This window comes from Scardinius erythrophthalmus (genome assembly GCF_964197995.2).
Source record: "Scardinius erythrophthalmus genome assembly, chromosome: 20".
Taxonomy (NCBI): domain Eukaryota; kingdom Metazoa; phylum Chordata; class Actinopteri; order Cypriniformes; family Leuciscidae; genus Scardinius; species Scardinius erythrophthalmus.
Window position 1 is genome coordinate 3,526,829 of NC_138240.1, and position 22,256 is coordinate 3,549,084.

Consider the following 22,256-nt stretch of genomic DNA (forward strand, 5'->3'; position numbering starts at 1 on the left):
TATTTAAGCGGAAGTTAATTAATTAATAATTATTTAAGCGGAAATAAATATATATTTATGTGAACGAATGATGTTATAAAATGCTTATAGAGTAAGTTCTATTATTTATTTATTTTAAATATACATATATTCAAACTAACCCTGTATGATATTGTATTAGCTATTAACTAAAATAGTTGTATTGTGTTTAATAGTGCACTGTTAAACAAGGGTGGAAGGATCTCTGTAAGAACATGTATTATGAGTGGAAAATCACATTTACGCAATAGTTTCAATTCCTCAAACTAAACGTCATGCATGTGCTCGAGCACTGACGTCTGTTGAAGGACGCGTCTGATTGGCTTAAACGGCAACACACAGGAAACGGAAGTCAGAAGCAGGAGAATCTCCGTCTGATGGAGGAAGCGGACGGACTATTGTTTACGTTTTTCACTGGAAATCAAGAATAAAACACACGAAAATGTCTTCGATGTAGCGGCGATCAGCGGGATCAGTCGAAGCTGAACATATTACAATTTGGTTGTAATAAGTTGTTTTATATTTTGGTGGAATTTGAGAAGGTTTTAAAGGGTTTTGTGTGTGTTGTAAAGGTGTAAGGCCAGTTCACGTCACAAATGATCAAATTTGATTAAAAACCGACAGAGGAGCTTCAGTCACAGCAAACTGGTAAATATAATCTTTAAATAAAAGTTTGTGATAAATATAGATAGGCTATTAATCTTTTGTTATATAACAGGAAGAGCTTTTAAAAAAAAACATACTTTTGTATGCATTATTCTGTTATTAAGTGTCTTTTTATACTGACCAGTAATCACTAGTGTATATAGATAGATATAGGTTAACACTTATTAACAAGTCTATGTAAATCTGCTGTATTATTAATAATGCCTATCTATAACTATAATTAGATAACTGCTATTATTCTTACTTATTACATCATTTGTTATTTTTTATGATTATTTCCTTAATTATTTCACTGATTAGTTCTTAGTCTTTTTCTCCAGAGTTAATATAACATGATTTTTGTTTCGATTTTTCAGCTGTAGTGCCGGTGGAGGTCAACCCCAGAGCTGTCCACTCTCACTCCGGTGTCTTTGAGTTTTACTTTTTTTGATCGAGGCTTTTCAGTAGGTTTAAGACCATGTACGCACCCCCGGGAACCGCTCTGCCTGGCAACCGAAGGAGGAGAGGTGGTACGGCTCTACCCAAACAGCCCGAGAGGAGTCTGGCGTCGGCGCTGCCCGGGGCGCTCTCCATCACGGCTCTCTGTACGGCCCTGGCAGAACCGGCCTGGCTCCGCGTCCATGGAGGAACCTGTCCCAGACAGGAGATCGGTGTCGCAGATGTCCTGGGATATATAGATGACAGTCTCATTAAGGGTTGGTATCCCCAACTTTTATATTTTAAAATGTAATTTATTCCTGTAATGCAAAGCTGAATTTCATTCTTCAGCGTCACATGATCCTTCAGAAATCATTCTAATATGTTGATTTGCTTCTCAAGATACATTTCTTCTTCTTATTATTATTATTATCAATGTTGAAAACAGTTGTGCTGCTTCATATTTTTGTGGAAACTGCGATACACTTTGTGTCCAATATTCTTTGATCAATATAAAGTTCAAAAGAACAGCATGTATTTGAAATAGAAATCTTTTGTAACATTATAAATGCCTTTACTGTCACTTTTGATCAATTGAATGCATCCTAATTCCTTTACATTTTTTTAACAATTTACAATAAGGTCTAATTTGTTAATATTAGTTAATGCATCAACTAACAATGAGCAACATATACTGCCCGGCCAAAAAAATAATAATTATATAATATTCCCGCCATATTCCAGGATGACAAAGTCCAGATTCATCAGGCTCAAACTGTGAAAGAATGGTTGGTAGGCTCATTTTCACACATGAATTGGCACCAGACCTTAAATTTATTGAAAGTCTTTACAGAGTGCTGGACTCAATAGAATATCTTGCCCCAAAAATAATGCACCTCTTGATAATAAATGTTGTGATATTATTTCCATTAGAGGTGTATACATTTTTGGTCATGATGTGTTTTCCTAGTTCCTACATAGTTGTTTAAGAAATGAAAAGCTACACACTCCATCAATTAGGGTTAAAAGAACTGTTGCCAAACATATATCATGTAGAAACATCATAATCACTGCAATAATGATCCAGTCATTGACTCTTAATCATCTGCATATTTAAATCCAAACTTTTTGTCCGGGCACTGTGCAGTGTATATTTACACCACTCATTAACCTCTGTTAATATTAGTTAATATGCACGTTAACAACTACGACTTTTGATCTTAAAAATGTACAAGTAAATTAACATTAAGTACAAAATGCTGTAGCTGTATTGATCAATCTCAGTTCATGTCAACTAACGTATTCAACTAATGTTAACAAATGAAATCTTATTGTAAAGTGTTACCAAAAAACCTTCTTGACTCCAAACTTTTGAATGGTAGTTTGTGTAGATTACAGTTGTTAAGTTCCGATGCTGAGATCTTCTACTTGCTCTGTTAATGATAAACTTCTGTCACTTCTCTCCCACAGATAACTGTATAAACTCTCAGTCCATCCTGCTCTTGCGGGTCATTGCTGCTTTCTGTTTTTTGGGCATTCTGTGCAGCCTGACGGCATTTCTGCTGGATGTCTTTGGACCCAAACACCCAGCCCTCAAGATCACACGCAGATACGCATTCGCTCACATCCTCACAGGTATGACTTCACGAAGGATTTAGTTCTCAATATTAATACAGTTATTTGTTTTAGTCTTAAAGGGATATTGAGCATTAAGCTTTGTATCAGTAGAAACCTGGTAGTATTTTCAAATGACGTGCTTCCCTCCTTCATGTCCCCCTGAGACGAGAGATTTCTGTATTGTGTGTCTGGAAAAAAACCTCAGATGACGCAAAAATCGTCATTTATCGTCATCAGAGGCTTTTCTGTCCAGAGGCGAGAGACTCCAGCCAGTAGGAGGAGCTCGTCCCGCATGTCTTCAACCCGCCCATAGGGGGATCTCACGATAAAACGCCGTCTTTTCAGTTTCGAGTCGACTAGTAGCCTAGTTGTATAATTTCTTCCGACACTGCCCTCTGTAACCGGTAGGCGTGGCTTGGGAGTGTCCTCGTAAGGTAGCGAAGCAAGTGCATTCTGGGAGTTGTTGTCTTTCATCCACATGAGCCAAAAATAAATTTTCTGGCTTTTCTCAGTCTAGAAGGCACCAACTTCTAAAATAATTTCACATTTCTACTACATAAATGACCCAATTTAAATACACATCCATCTTTCCAGCAGTGAAATATCCCTTTAATGAATCTGTGTGTTCCAGTGCTCCAGTGCGCGACAGTGATCGGCTTCTGCTACTGGGCCTCGGAGCTGATTCTGTCCCTGCAACAGCAGCACAAGAAGTACCACGGCTCACTCATCTACGTCACTTTCGCCATCAGCTTCTACCTGGTGGCCGGTGCAGGCGGAGCCTCTATTTTAGCCACCGCGGCCAACCTGCTCCGTCATTACCCCACTGAGGAGGAGGAGCAAGCCCTGGAGCTCCTCTCCGAGATGGAGGAGAGCAGTGAAACATACCCAGTTGACTACGACATTACCAACCAATTCCAGCCTCCACCGGCCTACACACCCTGATCGCCATATTTCCGTGTGTTCGCTGCCCAACGCCACTCCTGTCTTCTTCACGTGCCACCTTTGGCCTTCAGACAAAGAAATGATGCTCAGATTTTAGGTGCCCCGTCAAAAATGAATATATACTGTATATATATATTCAGTATTCCAGATCATGCAGAATGCCCATATCCATGCACACATTTAAATGAGCGTTTTACTTAAGCAGACAGAGCTTGCGTGCATGGAAGAAATCAAAGAGAGTAATTATGGCATTGCTTGTAGAATTCCATTTGAATTCATCTTGCAGTAGTTTGCATGTATCTGGCAGTAAAAACCCACACAGATCTACTTTGAAACAAGTTTTTTTGGCACGCTTTTATTATTGATTGAAGACTTGAAGGATGCAAAGCATCTCGGCATCATGCTTGTTGAAGATGCGTTTACTAGAGCCTAAACTGTGCGGAATTAGTCTGTATAATCATCCAAAGGTATCTTTTTTTCTGCCTTGTCGCAGGTTTATCACATTTTCCATATTCTTCACAGGTTTATCATGTTTTCCAAATGTTGAGCTGCACTTTTGACTTTTGTTCCTGTTTTTCAAGTGGTCATTTATAGACACTTTCCTTTGTAAAAAATAAAATAAAAAAAATAATTAATAATAATTTTTTAAATCATGCTAGGTATCAATGTATCCTTTTATTTATTTGAATTTATCAGTAGCCCACAGATGCTGCCATATCTGCACACTTCTGGATTCACCCCATTACATTTTTTAAAATAATTTCAGAAGGCTTTTAATCAGTTATTGTAATGTTATTTTAACGCACATATAGCCACAAATACCCAAGATAGATGGACAAATTATTTATTATTTATTATCTGGTTGACATAGACTCTCAAAGAAACTAGAAAGCAAATATTTTATGTACCTGTAATTTGGAGGCGTTCAGGTTTGCCAACATCACATCGTAAGTATGTTCTGTATTAATTGGATTTTTTTTTTGTTTTTTAGTGCAATTGTGTTTGGTGTGTTTTGATAGTGTTAGTGTGAGCGCAAGGATGTTCTGATGAAAGAGTCTTAACACATTTGATCAAGATTGTATCCCCAAATTACTTGTCAAGCTTTTGCTCTGGTCTGATTATTTTTGATAAAATCACTGCATGGAATTTGATACTGCACTTGTGTTGCATAAATGGACTGTACTTGTTCAGATTTCACTTTTTTATTTTTAGTAATCTGGTGGTTTTGTGTTTTAGATTATTTTACATTTCCCTTCTTGTGTTTCATTTAAAGAAATACGTTTACTTACATGGAGAATAAAGAGAAAAAATTAATTCGACACTGTGTGCGTGCATGTTTGTTTCCTCAATGCGTGTGCACGTCGAATTCAAAGCGCGCGGTAGGCATAGCAACGTTTGATTCATCCGGGATCGACACCGCCGGCATTTCACCTGAAACGACATATATGACCTTAATTTTAAGAAATACTCGTTTTAATGCTCTTCATTTAGTCTTTTTTTTAATAGAAAAGGCTGACGAATGATGTCTGATGCAATATCGCTTATGAGGTATGTTAATCATGAGGGAAGACAAGGAAGCTGTAAATGATCTTTATGACTGGTGAACTGACTTGTATAGTGTGGTTAATAGCGAGATAAATTGACTAACGTTACATAAATAAGTTACAGCTTTAAAATGCAGGTGCCGTGTTTACGTAGGTGGACTTAGTTACATATAGTTTGTATGAACAAAGAGCATGAGCAAAAAATCCATGAATTATTATTATAATATTCTAGCAGCACCACGTCCACCAGTATTCTGCCACCCCTGCGAAACCTGCCCAGCTGGTCCAGGGTTCGAGATCTGGACCGGGTGAGATACCCCAGACTTCTTTCTAGTGACTATATGGTCAGATCTCCACCTGTGGACATCAGGAGCCCTAAAGCACCAGCGGCTCAGCCCAGGACAGATGCACACGACACGCGCATCGCCTCTCTGGAGAAAGATATTCTGTTCCTCCAACAACAGCATACAGACACACTGGAGAGACTGCATGCAGAAATGGAAGATCTGAAGCGTGCTAATAAAGGTATGTCATTGCATTCCGCATAAATGGGGCAGAAAATGAAAATAGTGCCATTTGCACTTCAGACCATTTTTTTGGGGAGGTTAGTAATGTTGAGCTAGGTTTGAAAGCATGAGATCTCACCCTCCCTTCAGCAAAGCCACGCCTCCTTTAAAAGCTCCATGAACGCGCACAGCACAGTCTGCAAAGTATGGAAGCTTGTTTCCGCCACAAAATAAAAAAAATAAGATAATTGCGACTTTTTATCTCACAATTGCGAGTTTACATATCGCAATTCTGACTTTATTTCTCAGAATTGCGTGAAATAGTCGCAATTGCGTGTTTTAAAGTCAGAATTGCGAGATATAAAGTCAGAATTGCGTGAAATAAAGTCACAATTGCGTGCTATAAAGTCAGAATTCTGACTTTTTTTCTCGCATTTGCGACTTTATATCACGCAATTCTGACTTTATATCTCAGAATTCTGACTTTATATCACGCAATTGGGAGATATAAAGTCAGAATTGCATGATATAAAGTCGCAATTGCGTGTTATAAAGTCAGAATTGTGAGATATAAACTATTCTAAGGTAAAAAAAAAAGTGTCTTTTTTTTCCCTTAGAATTGGACTTTATATCTCACAATTCTGAGAAAAGATGTCAGAATTGCGAGATATAAACTCGCAATTATGTGTTATAAAGTCAGAATTGCGTGATATAAAGTCAGAATTCTGAGATATAAAGTCAGAATTGCGTGATATAAAGTCGCAATTGCGAGAAAAAAAGTCAGAATTCTGACTTTATAACACGCAATTGTGACTTTATATCTCGCAATTCTGACTTTATTTCACGCAATTCTGACTTTATATCTCGCAATTCTGAGAAATAAAGTCAGAATTGCGAGATGTAAACTCGCAATTGTGAGATAAAAAGTCGCAATTATCTTTTAAAATGTTTTATTCAGTGGCGGAAACAAGCTTCCATAGCAAAGTGTCACCAGAAACTGCGTCAAACTACTTCATGTCTCAAACAAAGCACATGACATTACAATAATAATGAACAAAAACAACTTACAGAGCACTGACCCGTACCACCTGACTGCTGCACATTCATTTCATCGTTGATGTTGTCGGACCGCATGCAATGATTGGACGAACATTTTTTGTTCCTGAGACTTCCACTGAAGATATATGTACATGTTTTAATATTTAGACCACTTCTATTATTGATTGCTATCTGGATGTGAGGAAAGTTACAACCTATATAACAAAAAGTGTTTATAAAAAATTGCCTACCCTACCTTTAAAATCATCAATGTGACTTTTTTCCTCATAACAATTGAAATATTGAGTTTGATGAGGCCAATATACGTGCATAAATACTGATAAAGGCTGTAAGACAAACTAACTTCTGTTTTAACCACATGTAATGTCCTCAAACATGATGTTAGACAGAATAAACCATTATATTTAAAGGGGGAAATGTGAGTTGAAACAAAAATAACTTAAATAAATATATTGATATGAAGTTTTAATATCAGTAAATGCAAAGTCTAAGTATAATGTGTTTTCTTACATTTTACATAACCAATTAAAATGTAATTAAGATGCAAATTGGCAAACATGTTTTGATTGAGCTTTCGTACCATATTCAGACTTGCATATTAAGTTTTTCTTTTACAGAATTACAGTATCAGATGGTTATGGAACATGAACATTCTCCAAAAGGTATAATATGTTTTTATCATATACTCGCTTTGTGCATAGGAAAGATCTAATTTATGGTTTCACACACAGGGCTTAGATTAAGCCAGGATTAGTTCAATTAGAGCATTTAAGGAGCTTTTATAAATGTGTCTTAGAAAAAAACATTACTGGTTTGCATCTTGAGACAAAACAATGGCATATTTTAAGATATATCAGTGCAAGTTTCTTTAATTTTAAACAGCTCAAACATTATTTTTAATCTGGGACTAGACTTAAGCCTTGTCTGTGAAAGCAGGGGATTATTTCTTAACCTGTACTGTTGTTTACTGCGAACTGACAGCCGTGTGATCCACACAGAGTCCATATGGTCCAGCGGTCATTCCTCAAAACCCTGCAGTGACGGTTCAGCCGAGAAGAATTCCCAGTGTGGATTCATCAGGTACTTACTGTAGCATCTGTGATCATCTGACCTCACTTAAGCAAATAAATCTCACGTGCTCCTGCTGTGACCCGCTCCAGCTCAGAGGCGGGAAGAGGAGGTGCCGTCACATCACTTCTGCCTCTCAGGATCACCCGCGGTCTGTCCCAGCATCCCCGAACCCCCACGCTGAAGGAGTGTGAGGGCATCATCCGGCAGCTCTATCACGCCAACACCTCGCAGTGTCAGGAGGTCAGGAGCATCATGTCTTCATCATGTCTGTTCTCATTCATGTGTTCATACTTGACGCTCATGTTCCCTCACTCAGCTGCAGAGGATCAGGACGCTCCTCGGAGACATCGCCTCCAAAAACAAATCATCCGCTGAAGTTTTGTTTCTCGCAAGAGCCTGCCTCAGTGACAACAGCAGGTGCACCATTATTCTGCTCTCAAATACCCTGGTCATATTTCACCCCAAAATGTAGAGAAATAAATTAATAAAAAACGAGATTTTACACACACACAAAAAAAAAAAAATAATATATATATATATATATATATATATATGTGTATGTATATATATATATATATATATATATGTGTGTGTGTGTATGTAATGTGTATATATATTTATTAAGCACAATTGGAAGTATACATAATGCAGACTCTGATTTTAATAATAATGATTTAAAAACACTGAACAGGATTGTCATGGAAATGAATAATCCAATGGCATGAAATAAAGTTTAATATAGTTTAAATATATAAAAAAAATAGTTTCTTAAATTTGTTTTTTATTATGTTTTTTTTAAAATAAACTATATTTTGCCTTAAATCTCAGTTAAAAAATTATAATTTTATAACTGTCATTTAACTTGTAAAGCACAATTGGAACTACGCATAATGCATATTTTGACTAATAATAATGCTACTACTACTACTACTAATAATAATCCCTAATCATTGTTTCTGAACAGGATTGTCAAGAAAATAAATTATGCAAAAAAAAACCTTTACTTTATCCAATATATTTTCTTTTGATTTTGGGTGAAATTTGACCTGGACATGTTCTTGTAAGATTCACCTTGTTACTCTTATTTAATTATATCATAATATACTTCTATTTACTAAGGCTGCACGATATTAAATATTGTGATATTCGATATGCGATACGATAATGCTTAAAGTTTGTAAAAATAAACTTCAATTATCTTTAAAATAAATGTAAAATTATATAACCTTCACACGTTTCACATTATTTTTTTAACAAGAAAACATCCCTACAACTTCTGAAAGTGAACATCAGTGTTTTACTGTGGCATAAGAAGTGTTATTTTAAGGGTTTAGGTTATCCTACATTAGGTTTATTTAACAACAGAAACTTAATAATCAAATGTAAAAATAAAACACGGCTTAGTTTTCACTGTATGAATTGTGAGTGATTTTCTCTTTGTCTTTTACCCATGACCCCAGTTATTGCAAGCTTTTGCGAATATGCATATCGCAATATATACATTCACAATATTTCGATAATTTTGATATATTGTGCAGCCCTGCTAATTACCTATTCAGAGTAAATCTGTAAAATCATTTGCACTTTATTTGCACATTTTGATTCTCTTTTAGGGGTGAAGGTTTCAAGCATTTACCAAAAATACCTCTCAAACCACAGCCAAAGAAACAGTAGGATTTACTTTTCTATTCACATCACCATCTATTTCATATCGCTACAGACAATCTGAAACTGTTTTTTTTTTTATTTTATTTCACCCCAGGCACCCGAGTCAAGCCAGTAAAGGAGAAACTGTGATTCTACCAGCCATCAAACGCAATTCAGGCGGCGCCACGTCAGAGCGGCAGAGGAGAGCGCAAGACGTGCACAAAACACGTCTCAGAAGAACGGTGAACACTTGATGACACTTCTAATGATGATGATGAAGTGGAGCGTGACCTTTACAGTGAGGGTTACACCGCCCCACTTCTTTCACTGAGCCTTCATGTCAGGCTTTTTTCCCCTCATGAAAACGCTGGAACATATACAGTATAGTGGTCTCTTTTTATGTGAGTGTCTCTAAAAGAAGTTGAAGGAAATATGTATTTTCCCCTCACACAGAGATCTACACATGAGGAATGAGTGAGCGGCTGCTGATCATGTTTGATTCCCTAACGAACTACATAAGAATCTTTCCAGAGAAGCAGCCAAATGTCAAAGTTGAGACGAGAGCTAAGCTGCCTGACCTTCCATCCACAGGAAGGTCCATAAAGTCAGAGACAGAAACAGACACAATCAATGTATACATCACAGCTTTAAATCAAATCTCTTAAAACAACGTTTTACCTTGATTTGATGTGACATTTCCTTGATAATAAGTCTCTTTAAATAAATGCACCAGCAACATTTTATGACGTGCTTTTGTACAGTTCTCTTTCCTAAAACTGTGTGCTTGAGGAATCTGAGGGCGTTTGCACCAAAGGTCAGAGTGTTTGTGCCTATTCCTGGACTTTTCTCAGAGACGAACTATACGCGCACTAGTGTAATCTGGACGTTGAGAAGGTTGTATAGTGTGTCCTATAGGATCTTTAACTGATGGCTACAACTACCCATTGGATCGCTGCCCGGGATCCCAGCAGACACCACATAGTATTACTGTTTAAGAGCCTTGTTAACTAATGGGTTTTAGAGGGCACTATCTCATTCAATTACAACTCAATTCAATATTGGGTTTCCATGATTTATGGGCACTTTCCTTCGACATTATGATTTTAATACTGTACAAACGGTCTATTCTATCCTCCAACCCTAAATCTACCCATGACAGAAAATGACATTCTGCATTTTTACATATTAAAGACATCACTTAGTGTGATTCATAAGCTGTTTTCCTCATGGCGACCAAGAAATGTCCCCACAAGGTCAAAAATGTATCTTTGTGCGGACATTTTGGACAAGACTAGGCATCTTCAAAATTGATTATAATTAAATCAAGCAACTAAACACCTGTGGTGCTGCGAGTGAGGCGACAGGTCAGACAGACTGTTTAAGGAGGTAAATGCAGGTAAACGCAGGTGTTGACCAAATGACTTAAGGTAATAAGATAATTGAGGAAGGTATTATTAGATAAGCAATGAAGAAAGGAAAAGGGTTGCTCAGACAAAGTCTCTTATCTTCTCAGAAACGTAGCTTACAGAGTGACGTCCCACATGCAACACATAAAACAGTATAAAAGAGCCGGGCCTGGCATGCAGGAGGATCGGACGCACTGAGTTCAGTCTGCACAACTCTCTGTCGCTCGGTTGATCTTGAAACTCAGCAGTGTGATCATGTTGGCATCACGGGCAATCCTCGCCAAGCAGGCAGCAACCATGCTGGCGCGCCAACCCGCCTGCCTGGTGCATCATGGGGGAGACTGGGGGAACTGGGGCAACACCAACATCGCCGTGGTAAGAATACAAAAGGCCACAAACACAACATTTGGTGTTGAGTTTCTGTTTGGTTCTGAACATGTGACTGGATCTGCCGTTGAAGGTTTTCTCAGGCTGTGGTTGGTGGGATGGAACTGACGTCCACGAGGCCGCGTAGTAAGTATACAATAAGTGTACACTTCAAAACATCACTTCCTTTAATCATTATTCTGGTCTTTTTTAAAAGCAAAAACATAGAGGCCTCCTTAAAACAAGTTTCATTTACGGTCATTATCTCATTTGTGAGCAATATTAAGCTTCGTTAGTGTTCGTTCAAAATGTTCATGTTCACTTAATTAACAATTAGGTCCCATTAGTTAATACATTAACAATGAGCAATACATATGTTACTGTAGTCATATTAACAGATAAACTTTTGATTTTAATAATGTATTAGTAGCAAAAATTTGACATGAACATTAAGGTTTTACAATTATTGTTCATAGTTACTAACTAATGTTAACAAATGGAAGCCTATTGTAAAGTGTTATCATTATATCTTTAGAACGTATTGATCTGTGTTAGGGTTATTATGTAAGGGAGAATGTACAGTCACCTTGTCATTATCACAAAATAAACTCTGACAGGGTCATCAGGACTTTATTTAGAGATAATGACTGCACATTATCCTTCTTATTACAAGGCTACTTACCAAATAAATATTGATTCGAGCTGAAGTGATTTACAGTGATGTGTGAAACTTACCTGGTCAAATGTAAAGTTCAGCGTCTGAGCATAAAAAGTATTTGAACACAGAATCCTGCTTTGGACCAATCAGCATCCAGTATTCTAGAGAGTTGTGATGTATACACACTGCTGTATGTCTCTTTAAAGCACCATGTACCACTTGAGCCGTAATGGAGCCCGTTTTCAGATCTTTGCTCCAAACCAGCAGCAAATGCACGTCATGGACCACATGAAGATGCAGCCCTCTACCAGTGACAACAGGTAGACATCAGTATCATGAAATATTATAATTACACAGGTTTTCAAATGACCATTCTAGAACAAAAAAAAGTATCAAAACACTATGGAAGCATCATGTTAACCAATGGTTTTTGGATGTGTACCATGGTATCCTTTGAAGTAGCATTTAAATATGAACATAGTAATCGTTCACAAGTACCATGGCTGATAGCAAACTGTTCCCTCTCTGCAGGAACGTGATGATGGAGTCTGCTCGATTCAGCCACGGTCAGGGCACGATGCAGATGAACGATCTGTCCAAACTGGACGTCAGCAGCTTTGATGCCGTCATCTTCCCTGGAGGCCACGGAATAGTCAAGAACCTGTGAGAGACAGTCTTATAGTTGAGGGTCTATACTAAAGCAAATATAAATGTTTTTTGAAAAGAAATTGAACGCATCCCAAAAGAAGTGCATTGTCCTGACAGAAGAGACCATCAGAGTCCATCTGCACATACTTAAACTTTGATGACCCTCAGATTACGTGTGGATTGGCTATTTCATTGTTTGTCACCCCAGATCTATCACTATTCCTGGAGCGAAAATCCTCTTATCATGTTTCACTGTTAGCAAACAAATGGTTAAGTCCAAGTGGAAATGCAGGCGATTGATGAGACTAATCCACGTCTGAGCCCAATGCACTTCAGCACCTTTTTATACTCAACATTTGATATAATATCCTGAATTCAAGGTTCCAAGACGTGTTTGCTTGATGTGAGCTGGGAAGGACATACAAGCAGTTTTTTTTTTTTTTCTGAATTGTTTTTGCTAAAAAGTTCTCCTTTCTAATATGACAATTAAATATTTCTGCTGACTTTCACAGGTCCACCTTCAGCAAAGATGGGAAAGACTGCAAGCTGAATAATGATGTGGAAAGAGTTATGAAGGAGTTCCACCGCGCTCGCAAGCCCATTGGGTACCCGACTATAAAATATTAAAACTGTGAATATCTGAATCCTTGTATATAGTGCATACCGAAGGGTGAAGGAGAACTATCTAGGATTTTACACTGTTTCTAGGTCACTAATCAAATTAGTGACTCTGATCACATTAACTCTTTTGGTTAGACGGATCAGATGTCCTTGCTTCATCTACATTTTTCTCTCATATTGTGATGTTATGACAAATGTTCATTTACAAAAGTGTAAAATAGTGGTCTCCGCTGTATATTTGAATATGATTCAGTTCAAATGTTTAAACTCTTTTCACCTGAGCTGAATCCGGCTCTCTTTGGCTCAGTCTGTCCAGCATGGCTCCTCTCCTGGCGTGCCGAGTGCTGCCGAGTCTGGAAGTCACAATGGGTTACGAACGTGACGAGACCAGCCGCTGGGGCCGCTGGCCCAACACCAGCATGGTGCAGGCGGTCAAGAGCATGGGGGCCCGCCACAACACCCGCGAACCTTACATATCCTTTCACTGAGACAAAGTTTTCTAGAGATTTTGTCCTTTTTAACATATTTTACCAAAAGCATTATTAGTGTAAAACAGGGGTGCCCAATCCTGCTCCTGCCGATCGACTGTCCTGCACAGTTCATCTCCAACCCTTATCAAACACACCTGAAGCAACCAATTAAGGTCTTCAGGATCACTTGAAAATTAAAGGCAGGTGTGTTTGATTAGGGTTGGAGATCGGCAGGAGCAGGATTGGGCACCCCTGGTGTAAAACTTAAAATGTGCCTTTAAATTATGCAAGAACTCTCTAAATGCAAGTCAACTTGATATCATGACAATGAAAAAAACATTATTTTTCCCTTAACTGCCCATCTCACGAGGCCTATGTGGACGAGAAAAACAAGGTGATCAGCACTCCAACCTTCATGTGGGAGACCGACTACCACTACCATTACATCTTTGATGGCATCGGGAACATGGTCAAGCACGTCATGCGTATGACTGCAAAGTGATTCTCGTGGGATGCAAGACACCAGAAGGCTTTCACACTTAACTTTGGGTTGACCCGATCCGCTATTATGTGGACATACAGAGAGTAAATAAATTAATAAATAAATAAATAAATAAAAAAGCATGCAATGCAACTCCTGTGTTGTAATATGTTTTGTATAGCCTATAGACCTTATGTAGGCCTGCCCCTTTTCAGCATTATGCATGTTGTGTTGTCTTCCGATTTTCACAATTTCCTAATTACTCTTCGACAGCAATGCCATATAAATATACAGAGCTACCGCAAACAACGGAAGTTCAGACAGCTTGTTTATCTGGTGCATAAGGCCTATAGCAATGGTGGTGTCAGACCCCTGTACATGTAGGCTAGCCATACCATTGCACTTTTTTTATTATTATTTTTGAAGTAGATGATTGTTCACAGAAACCTCTCACAAACATAACATTTCTCAGTGGAACATTTTATTTTACAAATCATACAAAAATGAGTGACAACATTTATAAAAAACAAATATAAGAACATACATAAAACTTTTTTTTTTTTACAAAACCAAAATTATTCTGTCAAAAAACCTTTAAATGTATTACAAAAATGTACAGCAGCATCTTAAATATAAGATAGATCAATGTTTTCTCAAAACATTCATGAACATTTGTAAAAAAAACAAAAAAACAATTAAAAAATATATTTACATCGCTAAGCACAGACTGACCAAGAGTGATAGAAGGATGCCAAGATCCATGTTTCCATGTGCCAAGATGCCGTCCATGTTTTTGTTTAAACCATTTTATACATCCACAGTTCTTTGCATTAAAGCAAAACAAATATAGAAGATTAAGTGAGCTAGCTGCAAAAAAATGTCTGTTTGGGAAAGTCAATTACAGTAAAGAGTACAAATAAATTGCGAGGAGAGTTTGATTGAGAGTTAAGGCAGCTAAGTTCTTAACTCAATATTGGCACTTCATTTTTGCTTTAAATTATAATGACAAAGGGTTAAAAATTAATTCAGTTCCAAGATGAATGGTGCTCAAATATACACATGGTAAACAAACACAGCAACATTATATTCATATATACATGTACGCCTGTATATGTAAAATACAACATTATAAATTTCATTTGCTTGAAATATACGTTTCCTTGGATGCAGTATCTGATTGTCAAAGCAGACTTTATGCTATACTGTTATTTTGGTTCGGCTGAATGAAAAATGTAACAAAACCCTTTGAAAGTAGTTATATTTCTAGAGTGTCCATTATCCACAATGGATATCAATTTCATTTATAAAACCTGTAAAAAAACAATCATACATTTCAGTAAAACTGTAATTTATGAAAGCTTGTCTTTTAGTCTAGACAGTGAATGTGAACGAAAGACTGATACAAAAACTAAATTCCACATACTATACATATTTCAAGTTTGGAAAACCTTCAGAAGGAGCTGAACGCACCTTTACAGCGTAATGACAATAATGAATATACATCAAAGCTGGTCAATGATATTTAAGTCTGGATCCTTTGCTTTCTCGGGATTTGTTAGGTTTTTACTCAAAACCAATTTGTCGTCTTCCTTGGGATGCTCTGGAAATATAAATACAGGGATAATAGTTAGTTGCCTACATAAGGACCAAATAAAACTCTGGCTTTAAATTGAATTTAACATGGAAATAAGAGGCATTTTATAAAATTTTGTTCTTGAGGCCAAATTGTAATATAGCACTTTTCAGAATGAATTTTGTACTGTCAAACAATGTACTGTAAGTCAAACATCAGTTCTGTGGACATTTGTCCCTACAAAGGGATATCCATAACTACTAAAACATCCATAGCTAAAACAAGTTAAACTTCAATACGGATTGGTCAAAGGGAGGAAACGGACCAAAGTAAGGTTATCAGAGCAATGCGGAGCTGGAGTCAGAGTCTGGGTCAGGGGGGGTGCAGGGGTCTCGGGAGTAGGATTCCTGGGCTCTTCGGTACTCCTGGAACTCCTGTCGCAGGGCATTGAAGCGAGCCTCACTGAGGGAACGACCATACCGGTGCTGAGGAGGCTGGGACACTAAGGGAGGGCTGATGGTGTACAGGCCTGAGAGGAGAGGAAAGGGGGAGGAGGAGGAGGTGGAGGATGGATAAAGTTCAGGGAAAACTTAATTTGCCATTATATTTGATGTAGGAAATAAACAGACAAGCTCAAGTGGTCTTACGTTTACTCTGGAAGTCCTGGAGGCCAGCGGTGGAGCGGGGGCGTTCTTGCCTAAATTCCCTGCCTCGCCCAAAGCCTGCATGGGGCCGCTCCATCTTCATGGCCTCCAGGATGTCGAGATCCACAGAGTGGTCCGCAGCATCCCATTCATAACTTTCATCTACTGAGGTATTTCTTCTACACACACACATGCAACAATACATAGTGAGATTGTACACATTTATATCACTGTCTTTTTGTACATAAGCAAAATAAGACATTGGGAACTATTCTAGTTTGTCTGTGCTGAGGTCTTGCCTCATGTATATGTGTATCAGCTTCACCTTTTGGACCTCCGTTCTCTCAGGTCTTTATCTGTCCTAAGCCTCTCGCTCTCTTCGGTGGTCTCCGGCGAGCTGAGTAAGGTTGGAGTGATAGAGAGAGACTGGCGTAGGTGACCATGTCCATACGGTCCCACACTACCCCTTCCACTGCTCTGGCTGGCGTAACTGGCTCTGCCCCCATCACCTCTTATATCCCGGCCTTCTGTCTCTGTACAGCCCCTAACTGCACCCATCCCTTTGTCCACCTCTCTCGGAATGTCTTGCTCTCGTAGGGGGAAGGATGTATGATATGGTGAGGGCCAGCTGTAACCTCTGGGGAGGAAAGGCCTTGGTGGATACCTTCGGTTTTCTGCAGGTTGCAGGTAGTCCACCCTGGCCACTGATCTGGGAGGAGCAAAAGGTCGAGGAGGTTCTTGTGGGACATACTTATGCTGAACTGACCTAAGTGTTTCCTGATAAGTCAGTGGCCACCTAGAGAAATCTTGAAAGACCGCTGCCTGTCGACGTGGATCTGACTCTCGCCTGGAAGGAAGGGATGATTCCATGTGTTGTGGTGGATCTGGGACTGAGGGAACAGGTGTGTGGTAGGGAGGTGTCATGTCAGATCTCTCAATATGCTTTCGTCTCTCTAAACTGTAGCTGGTAGGAGGTTGACAGGGCACTGACCCTCGCCATGATGGGCCAGACATGGGATAGTAGCGTGCAGGGGTACGACCCAGACTGTAAGATTTGAGCCTTATATCTGGGTGGGGAAATTTATCCCTGTAACAAGTCTCAGATATATAAGCTCTTGGATTTTCAAAATGTTCCCATCTAGAACCTAAACTAATGGACTTCTTAAGGAATTGACGTGGTTGCCCGACTCCAGAGAGGGTCCTACAGGGACCAATGCTGACTGATTTCTTCATGAAAGGCATAGGACCTGGATAGATCCGTGAGGATATCATGTTTGTCCGGTCACCCTGAGCCTGATATCTTTGATATTGTTCAGATATAGAGTCTTGGCATTTGGAAACAATTGCTGCCATGCTTTTAGCCGTGTTAATTAATGTCTGTGCTTGACCATGCTGTGTAACTTGTTTTTGAGGCCCTAAACTCTGAGAAACCAAAGGCTCAGAACTCTTTTCCTTTTCTTTAGATGGTGAGAACCCTTTCTTGATTGTGTTTGAGATGCCTGATTTAACACATGTATCTTGTGCCTCTAATTGTGAACAATGGTCAGAAATCTGAATACTTCCAGGTTTATGGTGTCCCACTGGTACGTTCAGGGTTCTGTGGTCATGAACAGCCCCATTATGTTGACTAATAGTCCCAGAGTGCTCCTGACCATCTTTTTCCCAAATTTTGGGTACAACGTCAGGCTCATCTCTTAACAGTGCCCTAGTTTCTGACTCAACACTGGGTTCAACAGATTCCGAAGGCTCAGTCACTTCTGCAGGATCATCTACACTCATTTCAATGAAACCCGGAAGACTCAGGTATTCCAGGATAGTGGTGGTCTGCAGTGGGGACATCCGGTCTGGTTGGGGAGCAAGCTTAGCTTTCATTGTTTCTGACATTCTCGATAAATTTGACTGATCACTTCCTGCCTCATTTTCCAACAGGGTCAGGTGTGATATTCGACTAGGGCTTTCACTGAGAACACATTTGTCACTCTTTCGGGATCGAGCCCTGATACCCTCTTTCTCTTGCTCATTGTAAGGCAATATGGAGCTGCAATCACCACTTACTATCACTTTACCTTTTGCTCCTGCTTTCTGATGATCATAGGGCAATGTAGAGCAACCTGATGGATTACGGCTCAGTTTGTCTTTTTGAACGGCCCTTACTTCCTCTGTGTCTGTGACGCTTTGAATCATGGGATCAAGGAAATGTCGGTTAGGACTAGTATCTTTATCTCTTCCTGCCACCATTTGGTGTAGCTCAGATGGTTGAGGATTCAAGCGAGCAGGGGATGTTGATCTAAATGCTGAAGCCTCTTTTTCCATTTTTCTTTCTTGCAACCAACTTTCCTGAACTAAAGTCCTGTTGGGCAGCTCCTGCTCCTCTTCCAGGTGACTTTCCGGTTGTCTAGCTTGTGCCCCACTCAGGTTGGTTTTACTGGGAGAGGGTATGTCCCTGGTAGGAGAGAAAAGTGAGAGAGAGGTATATTGTGTTGCTGGTGAACGAGAGACATCTGTTGCCAATGAATCTTCTAGATCGGCAATGCCTTGTTGACGTGTGTGAGGGTAGAGTGAATGAGGTGTGTTCCCTTCAGAAAGGCTCTGCACTGGCACTAGGCTGGTGGGGGATGTCACAGGGCTTATGTCCCACTGGATGTGTGAGGAAGACGAAGAGGGAAGTCTCTCCAAGGGACTACTGGTGTTGCCAAAATAACAGCCCCTCCTATAGTCCGATACACGCTGGGCCAGGCTTCTGGGTCTGTTTTTTTGTCGTAAATGTATATCTTGGGGCTTCCAAATAGGGTCTTCAAACTCATCACCTGTCCATTTTCTTAAGGGACTTGCAGACTTGGCCCGCCTCTGTTGTTGCTCATGTGCCTGTACCCTTCGGCTGGCCGTATAGTGTTCTAGCTCCCTCTCCATTTGCTCACGTTCCTTCACCAGCTTTAAACATTTGCTTAAGTTGTCCCTCTCTCTTTCACCATCCAGTTGAGTTACCATAGTGCTGTCCTCTGTCAGCTGGCTGTCTCCATTGATTGGCTGGTATTGTGCCTGGTGGAGCAGCCTCTCTCTCTCCAAAGCTCGAGCTCTCCTGGTTAAGCTGGGAAATATGTCCTCCCTATGACTGGCACTCCGGCATTTTCTTAGTGAGTCACTCACCCTCTTTTCGCTGCTGTCTGAATAAAAACTGGCCTTCTCCAACAAGGCCTCAGAGCAGCCCTGCTCATCATCAGAGTAGAAGCAGCCATGACGGGAAAAGTTTCTGGCCATTGCCCTCACCCTGCCAGGGGAGTGATGGGGTCTCTCTGGGTCTGGAGGGTCCACTGTCAATGCTGACAGATTCTCTCTCTGTCCATCCCTCTCTGAACTTACAGGATTTGATTGGTTGGACTCTTTAAAAGTTCCATCGTTACTCCCTCTACCAGGTGATTGTGGGAATTCTCTTTTGAGGTTCTTTTTGACGTGGGTTGGTATGGAGTTTTCTAGGTCAGGTTGGATAACGAAGCGACCATCAGGACTTCTGGCTATGGCCTCAATAGCAGATGTGGGTGAGGGAGATCCACCAAAGTGGCTCTCACACAGGGTGTAGCGTGGAGGTGGAGAGGATGAGGACAGGAGCTGCTTTCTCTGATCCTGGTACTCACTGCGGCTGCCTTTATCAAAGGAGGAACGGTCTGAGCGATCAGAGGAGGATGAGTTGGGGAAGAAGTTTAAAGGAGGGCACAGTTTTAACTTCAGCACACTGTCGGGACTGTCAGAAGGCAAGTGAGCTCTGAGGAGAAAGAAGACAAGTGAACATTTAGGGAACAAATAGAGAGATGTTTGAAACAAATGTATCATCCCTTCGGGTTGTCATTTCAAAAACCCATTGTAGTACAGTGACAAAGATGGAGAAGCATAGGAATGATACATGCATAGCAAGGAAGGACACTTACTGTGGAGACGAACTCTTCTGGAGGGCAGAGGGGATATCTGAAATGGTGGGGAGGGTGCAAAGTTCATATCATGCCACAGATAATGAGTCATAAGATGACAAAGTGCCAAAAACAAAAGCAGCCTCAACAAAAACAGAGATGCCATGCATGACAATACCACTGATGGCTGAGAACAAATACATCACTTCAAATGTGTCAAGTATCAGACTTTGAGGCATTAAATGTCTATATGGTCATAGCGATTGATAATGCATCAAAGGCCTTAATGAATTGACTTAAGTCTTTTGAGTAATGTTTTAACTCTTCATTAAGTACACAATCCATATATCTGAATGTTGCAGCCCCAAATGACTTCAAGAGCATGCAAAAAGGTTCAAGATGTTTTTATAGTGGTGAACAAAAAATTCATATTCAAAATCAGCAATCTTCATCACTGCTTTTACCATCTCTCTTTTTCCTTCGCCGTTGTCCCCTTCTATTGTTCATAACACAGGCTGTCACCAGAGAAAGGATGATGGCAGCAAACAGGAAACACACACCCCCAATCACACCAGCCAACAGGGGCTCAGGAACAAAGGCCAGGAGACTGGGTGCTGCCGGATACATCTCCATACCTTAGGGCCACACATTACATGTTACCCTCTAATAATATAATAAATCAATTAACAATTAAACATAATTTATATCAATATTACATTTCTGACTTCTTGAACCTTCTATTTATTAGGGTTTAAAAGGATCTTAGTTGACTCGCGGATTTATTGCAAGTTTAACCACCATAGAGTGAAAGTTTATCATTTGTATGTGTTTTGTCTTACCAGTTTACACATTCAATAGATCTTAAACCATTCCAGAACTAAAAGAGGCAAAAAAATAATTTAATTCGGTACTAGCTTGCTATCTTTGGATTGATTCCTCTTTCGCCTCTCTTTGCACTTGGATGGACACACAAAATTATGTCAAAATACCTGTCTAGGCAAGTTCTCTCATAAACACAGTCGTTGTCTTAAGTGAACGTAAAGAGTTGAGAAAGGAATCGGATGTGTATCATTATATTGGATCCGTGCGGTAGGACTTCAAGTGACAGCAGCCAATAAACACCTGCTGTTGTCAATGTCATTAATGTTATTCAAACAACAAGCTTTAACAAAGATTAAGCTATATTCAATTTATACAGAGAACACTATAGTGTTATTTTACATTTAATTATTACATTTACAGTTAGACTACAGTTAGACCTTACTTTATTTGTAGCTTTGTTATATTGTATTTATCTACATGCTTGTAATTAGTGTATTTTTTAGTTTTTTTACTGACTGTTGTATTTAATAATGTTTGAACTTCATTAGTTGGGTAAGGTGTAGTGGTATCGGAGTACTTAAAGTGTGCTTTAAGTAATAAATGGAAAGCAAAGTAACCCGACCCCCGATATATATATATATATAGTTTCATTTTTTTCTTGCTATTTCAAAAAAATTATCAAAAACATTAAGATCTGAACCGTGGGTTTTGTGAACTGCTGAACCACTACTATTTATGATATTAAATAATATTTATATTCAATTATATTTATTAAGTCTGTAGTTTTTCCAAGCCTCATAAGTAAAAAAAACTCTTTCAAAAAGCCAGATATATCAATTTTAAGTCAAAATATTGAGTTCTGATTTAGCCTCACCTTCAGTAGAGATGACAACTGAGTCACTGGGCACACTAACCAGTCTGTCTCTGCGAGACAGAAGACACAGCTCATAGTTGGAGTCCTGTGGAAATAAATGAAGAGAAAATGAACCATCAAGTGAAAACGAATGGCATAGAATAGGGACATTCAACACCAAGCTGCCATTTTCCCAATATTTCAAACGTTTTACCTTAACAAGTCCCTGTACAATCAACTCGGTCATGTTGACAGCAATCTCTCTGTCTATAGTGACCCACTCCCCCTTTCCCCGCTTTGCTAGAAGTACAAATGAAGTTAATGG

General features: G+C 39.3%; 5 protein-coding genes across 5 annotated transcripts in view; 3 read left to right on the plus strand and 2 right to left on the minus strand.

Moving 5' to 3' along the window:
- Positions 1–346: 346 nt before the first annotated feature.
- Positions 347–4,979, plus strand: tmem127 (transmembrane protein 127). Its single transcript, XM_081348996.1, has 4 exons — positions 347–666; positions 1,041–1,379; positions 2,572–2,736; positions 3,350–4,979. Exons 2-4 carry the CDS (start codon positions 1,142–1,144, stop codon positions 3,658–3,660), a joined length of 714 nt encoding a protein of 237 aa, XP_081205122.1. The 5' UTR covers positions 347–666; positions 1,041–1,141; the 3' UTR covers positions 3,661–4,979.
- Positions 4,980–6,620: 1,641 nt separating this feature from the next.
- Positions 6,621–10,232, plus strand: LOC308681340 (uncharacterized protein). Its single transcript, XM_081350144.1, has 5 exons — positions 6,621–7,431; positions 7,768–7,849; positions 7,930–8,257; positions 9,454–9,510; positions 9,603–10,232. Exons 1-3 carry the CDS (start codon positions 7,311–7,313, stop codon positions 8,213–8,215), a joined length of 489 nt encoding a protein of 162 aa, XP_081206270.1. The 5' UTR covers positions 6,621–7,310; the 3' UTR covers positions 8,216–8,257; positions 9,454–9,510; positions 9,603–10,232.
- An 848-nt stretch (positions 10,233–11,080) lies between these two features.
- gatd3l (glutamine amidotransferase class 1 domain containing 3, like) lies at positions 11,081–14,158 on the plus strand (the record flags this gene model as incomplete). Its single annotated transcript, XM_081348799.1, has 7 exons — positions 11,081–11,268; positions 11,354–11,406; positions 12,124–12,237; positions 12,449–12,580; positions 13,078–13,170; positions 13,494–13,659; positions 14,024–14,158. The coding sequence occupies exons 1-7, from the start codon at positions 11,149–11,151 to the stop codon at positions 14,156–14,158; spliced, it is 813 nt and encodes a 270-aa protein (XP_081204925.1). The 5' UTR covers positions 11,081–11,148.
- Positions 14,159–14,759: 601 nt separating this feature from the next.
- On the minus strand, positions 14,760–22,253 carry igsf9b (immunoglobulin superfamily, member 9b). Its single transcript, XM_081348803.1, has 8 exons — positions 22,146–22,253; positions 21,953–22,037; positions 20,721–20,891; positions 20,278–20,314; positions 16,680–20,114; positions 16,358–16,533; positions 16,036–16,239; positions 14,760–15,737 (listed from the first exon to the last, which is right to left on the minus strand). Exons 1-7 carry the CDS (start codon positions 22,176–22,178, stop codon positions 16,049–16,051), a joined length of 4,128 nt encoding a protein of 1,375 aa, XP_081204929.1. The 5' UTR covers positions 22,179–22,253; the 3' UTR covers positions 14,760–15,737; positions 16,036–16,048.
- The window catches only part of LOC308680434 (protein turtle homolog A-like), a gene marked incomplete at its 3' end in the record, with an annotated part of 40,505 nt that continues 40,447 nt past the window's right edge, over positions 22,199–22,256 (minus strand). Inside the window, exon 16 of the mRNA XM_081348562.1 lies at positions 22,199–22,217. Within this exon, the coding sequence (XP_081204688.1) occupies positions 22,199–22,217 (19 nt within the window). The remainder of the gene's footprint in view (positions 22,218–22,256) is intronic.

Bases quoted from the DNA above. Each gene is read 5' to 3' on its own strand.
- tmem127 (XM_081348996.1), top strand. From the start codon at position 1,142: ATGTACGCACCCCCGGGAACCGCTCTGCCTGGCAACCGAAGGAGGAGA. The intron at 1,380-2,571 runs GTTGGTATCCCC...TCTCTCCCACAG, and splicing joins AGATGACAGTCTCATTAAGG to ATAACTGTATAAACTCTCAG. The intron at 2,737-3,349 runs GTATGACTTCAC...TGTGTGTTCCAG, and splicing joins ATTCGCTCACATCCTCACAG to TGCTCCAGTGCGCGACAGTG.
- LOC308681340 (XM_081350144.1), top strand. From the start codon at position 7,311: ATGCAAATTGGCAAACATGTTTTGATTGAGCTTTCGTACCATATTCAG. The intron at 7,432-7,767 runs GTATAATATGTT...TGATCCACACAG, and splicing joins ACATGAACATTCTCCAAAAG to AGTCCATATGGTCCAGCGGT. The intron at 7,850-7,929 runs GTACTTACTGTA...GACCCGCTCCAG, and splicing joins TCCCAGTGTGGATTCATCAG to CTCAGAGGCGGGAAGAGGAG.
- igsf9b (XM_081348803.1), bottom strand. From the start codon at position 22,178: ATGACCGAGTTGATTGTACAGGGACTTGTTAAG. The intron at 20,315-20,720 runs GTAAAAGCAGTG...CCACCATTTCAG, and splicing joins GCGAAGGAAAAAGAGAGATG to ATATCCCCTCTGCCCTCCAG. The intron at 16,240-16,357 runs GTAAGACCACTT...CTCTCCTCTCAG, and splicing joins CCAGGACTTCCAGAGTAAAC to GCCTGTACACCATCAGCCCT.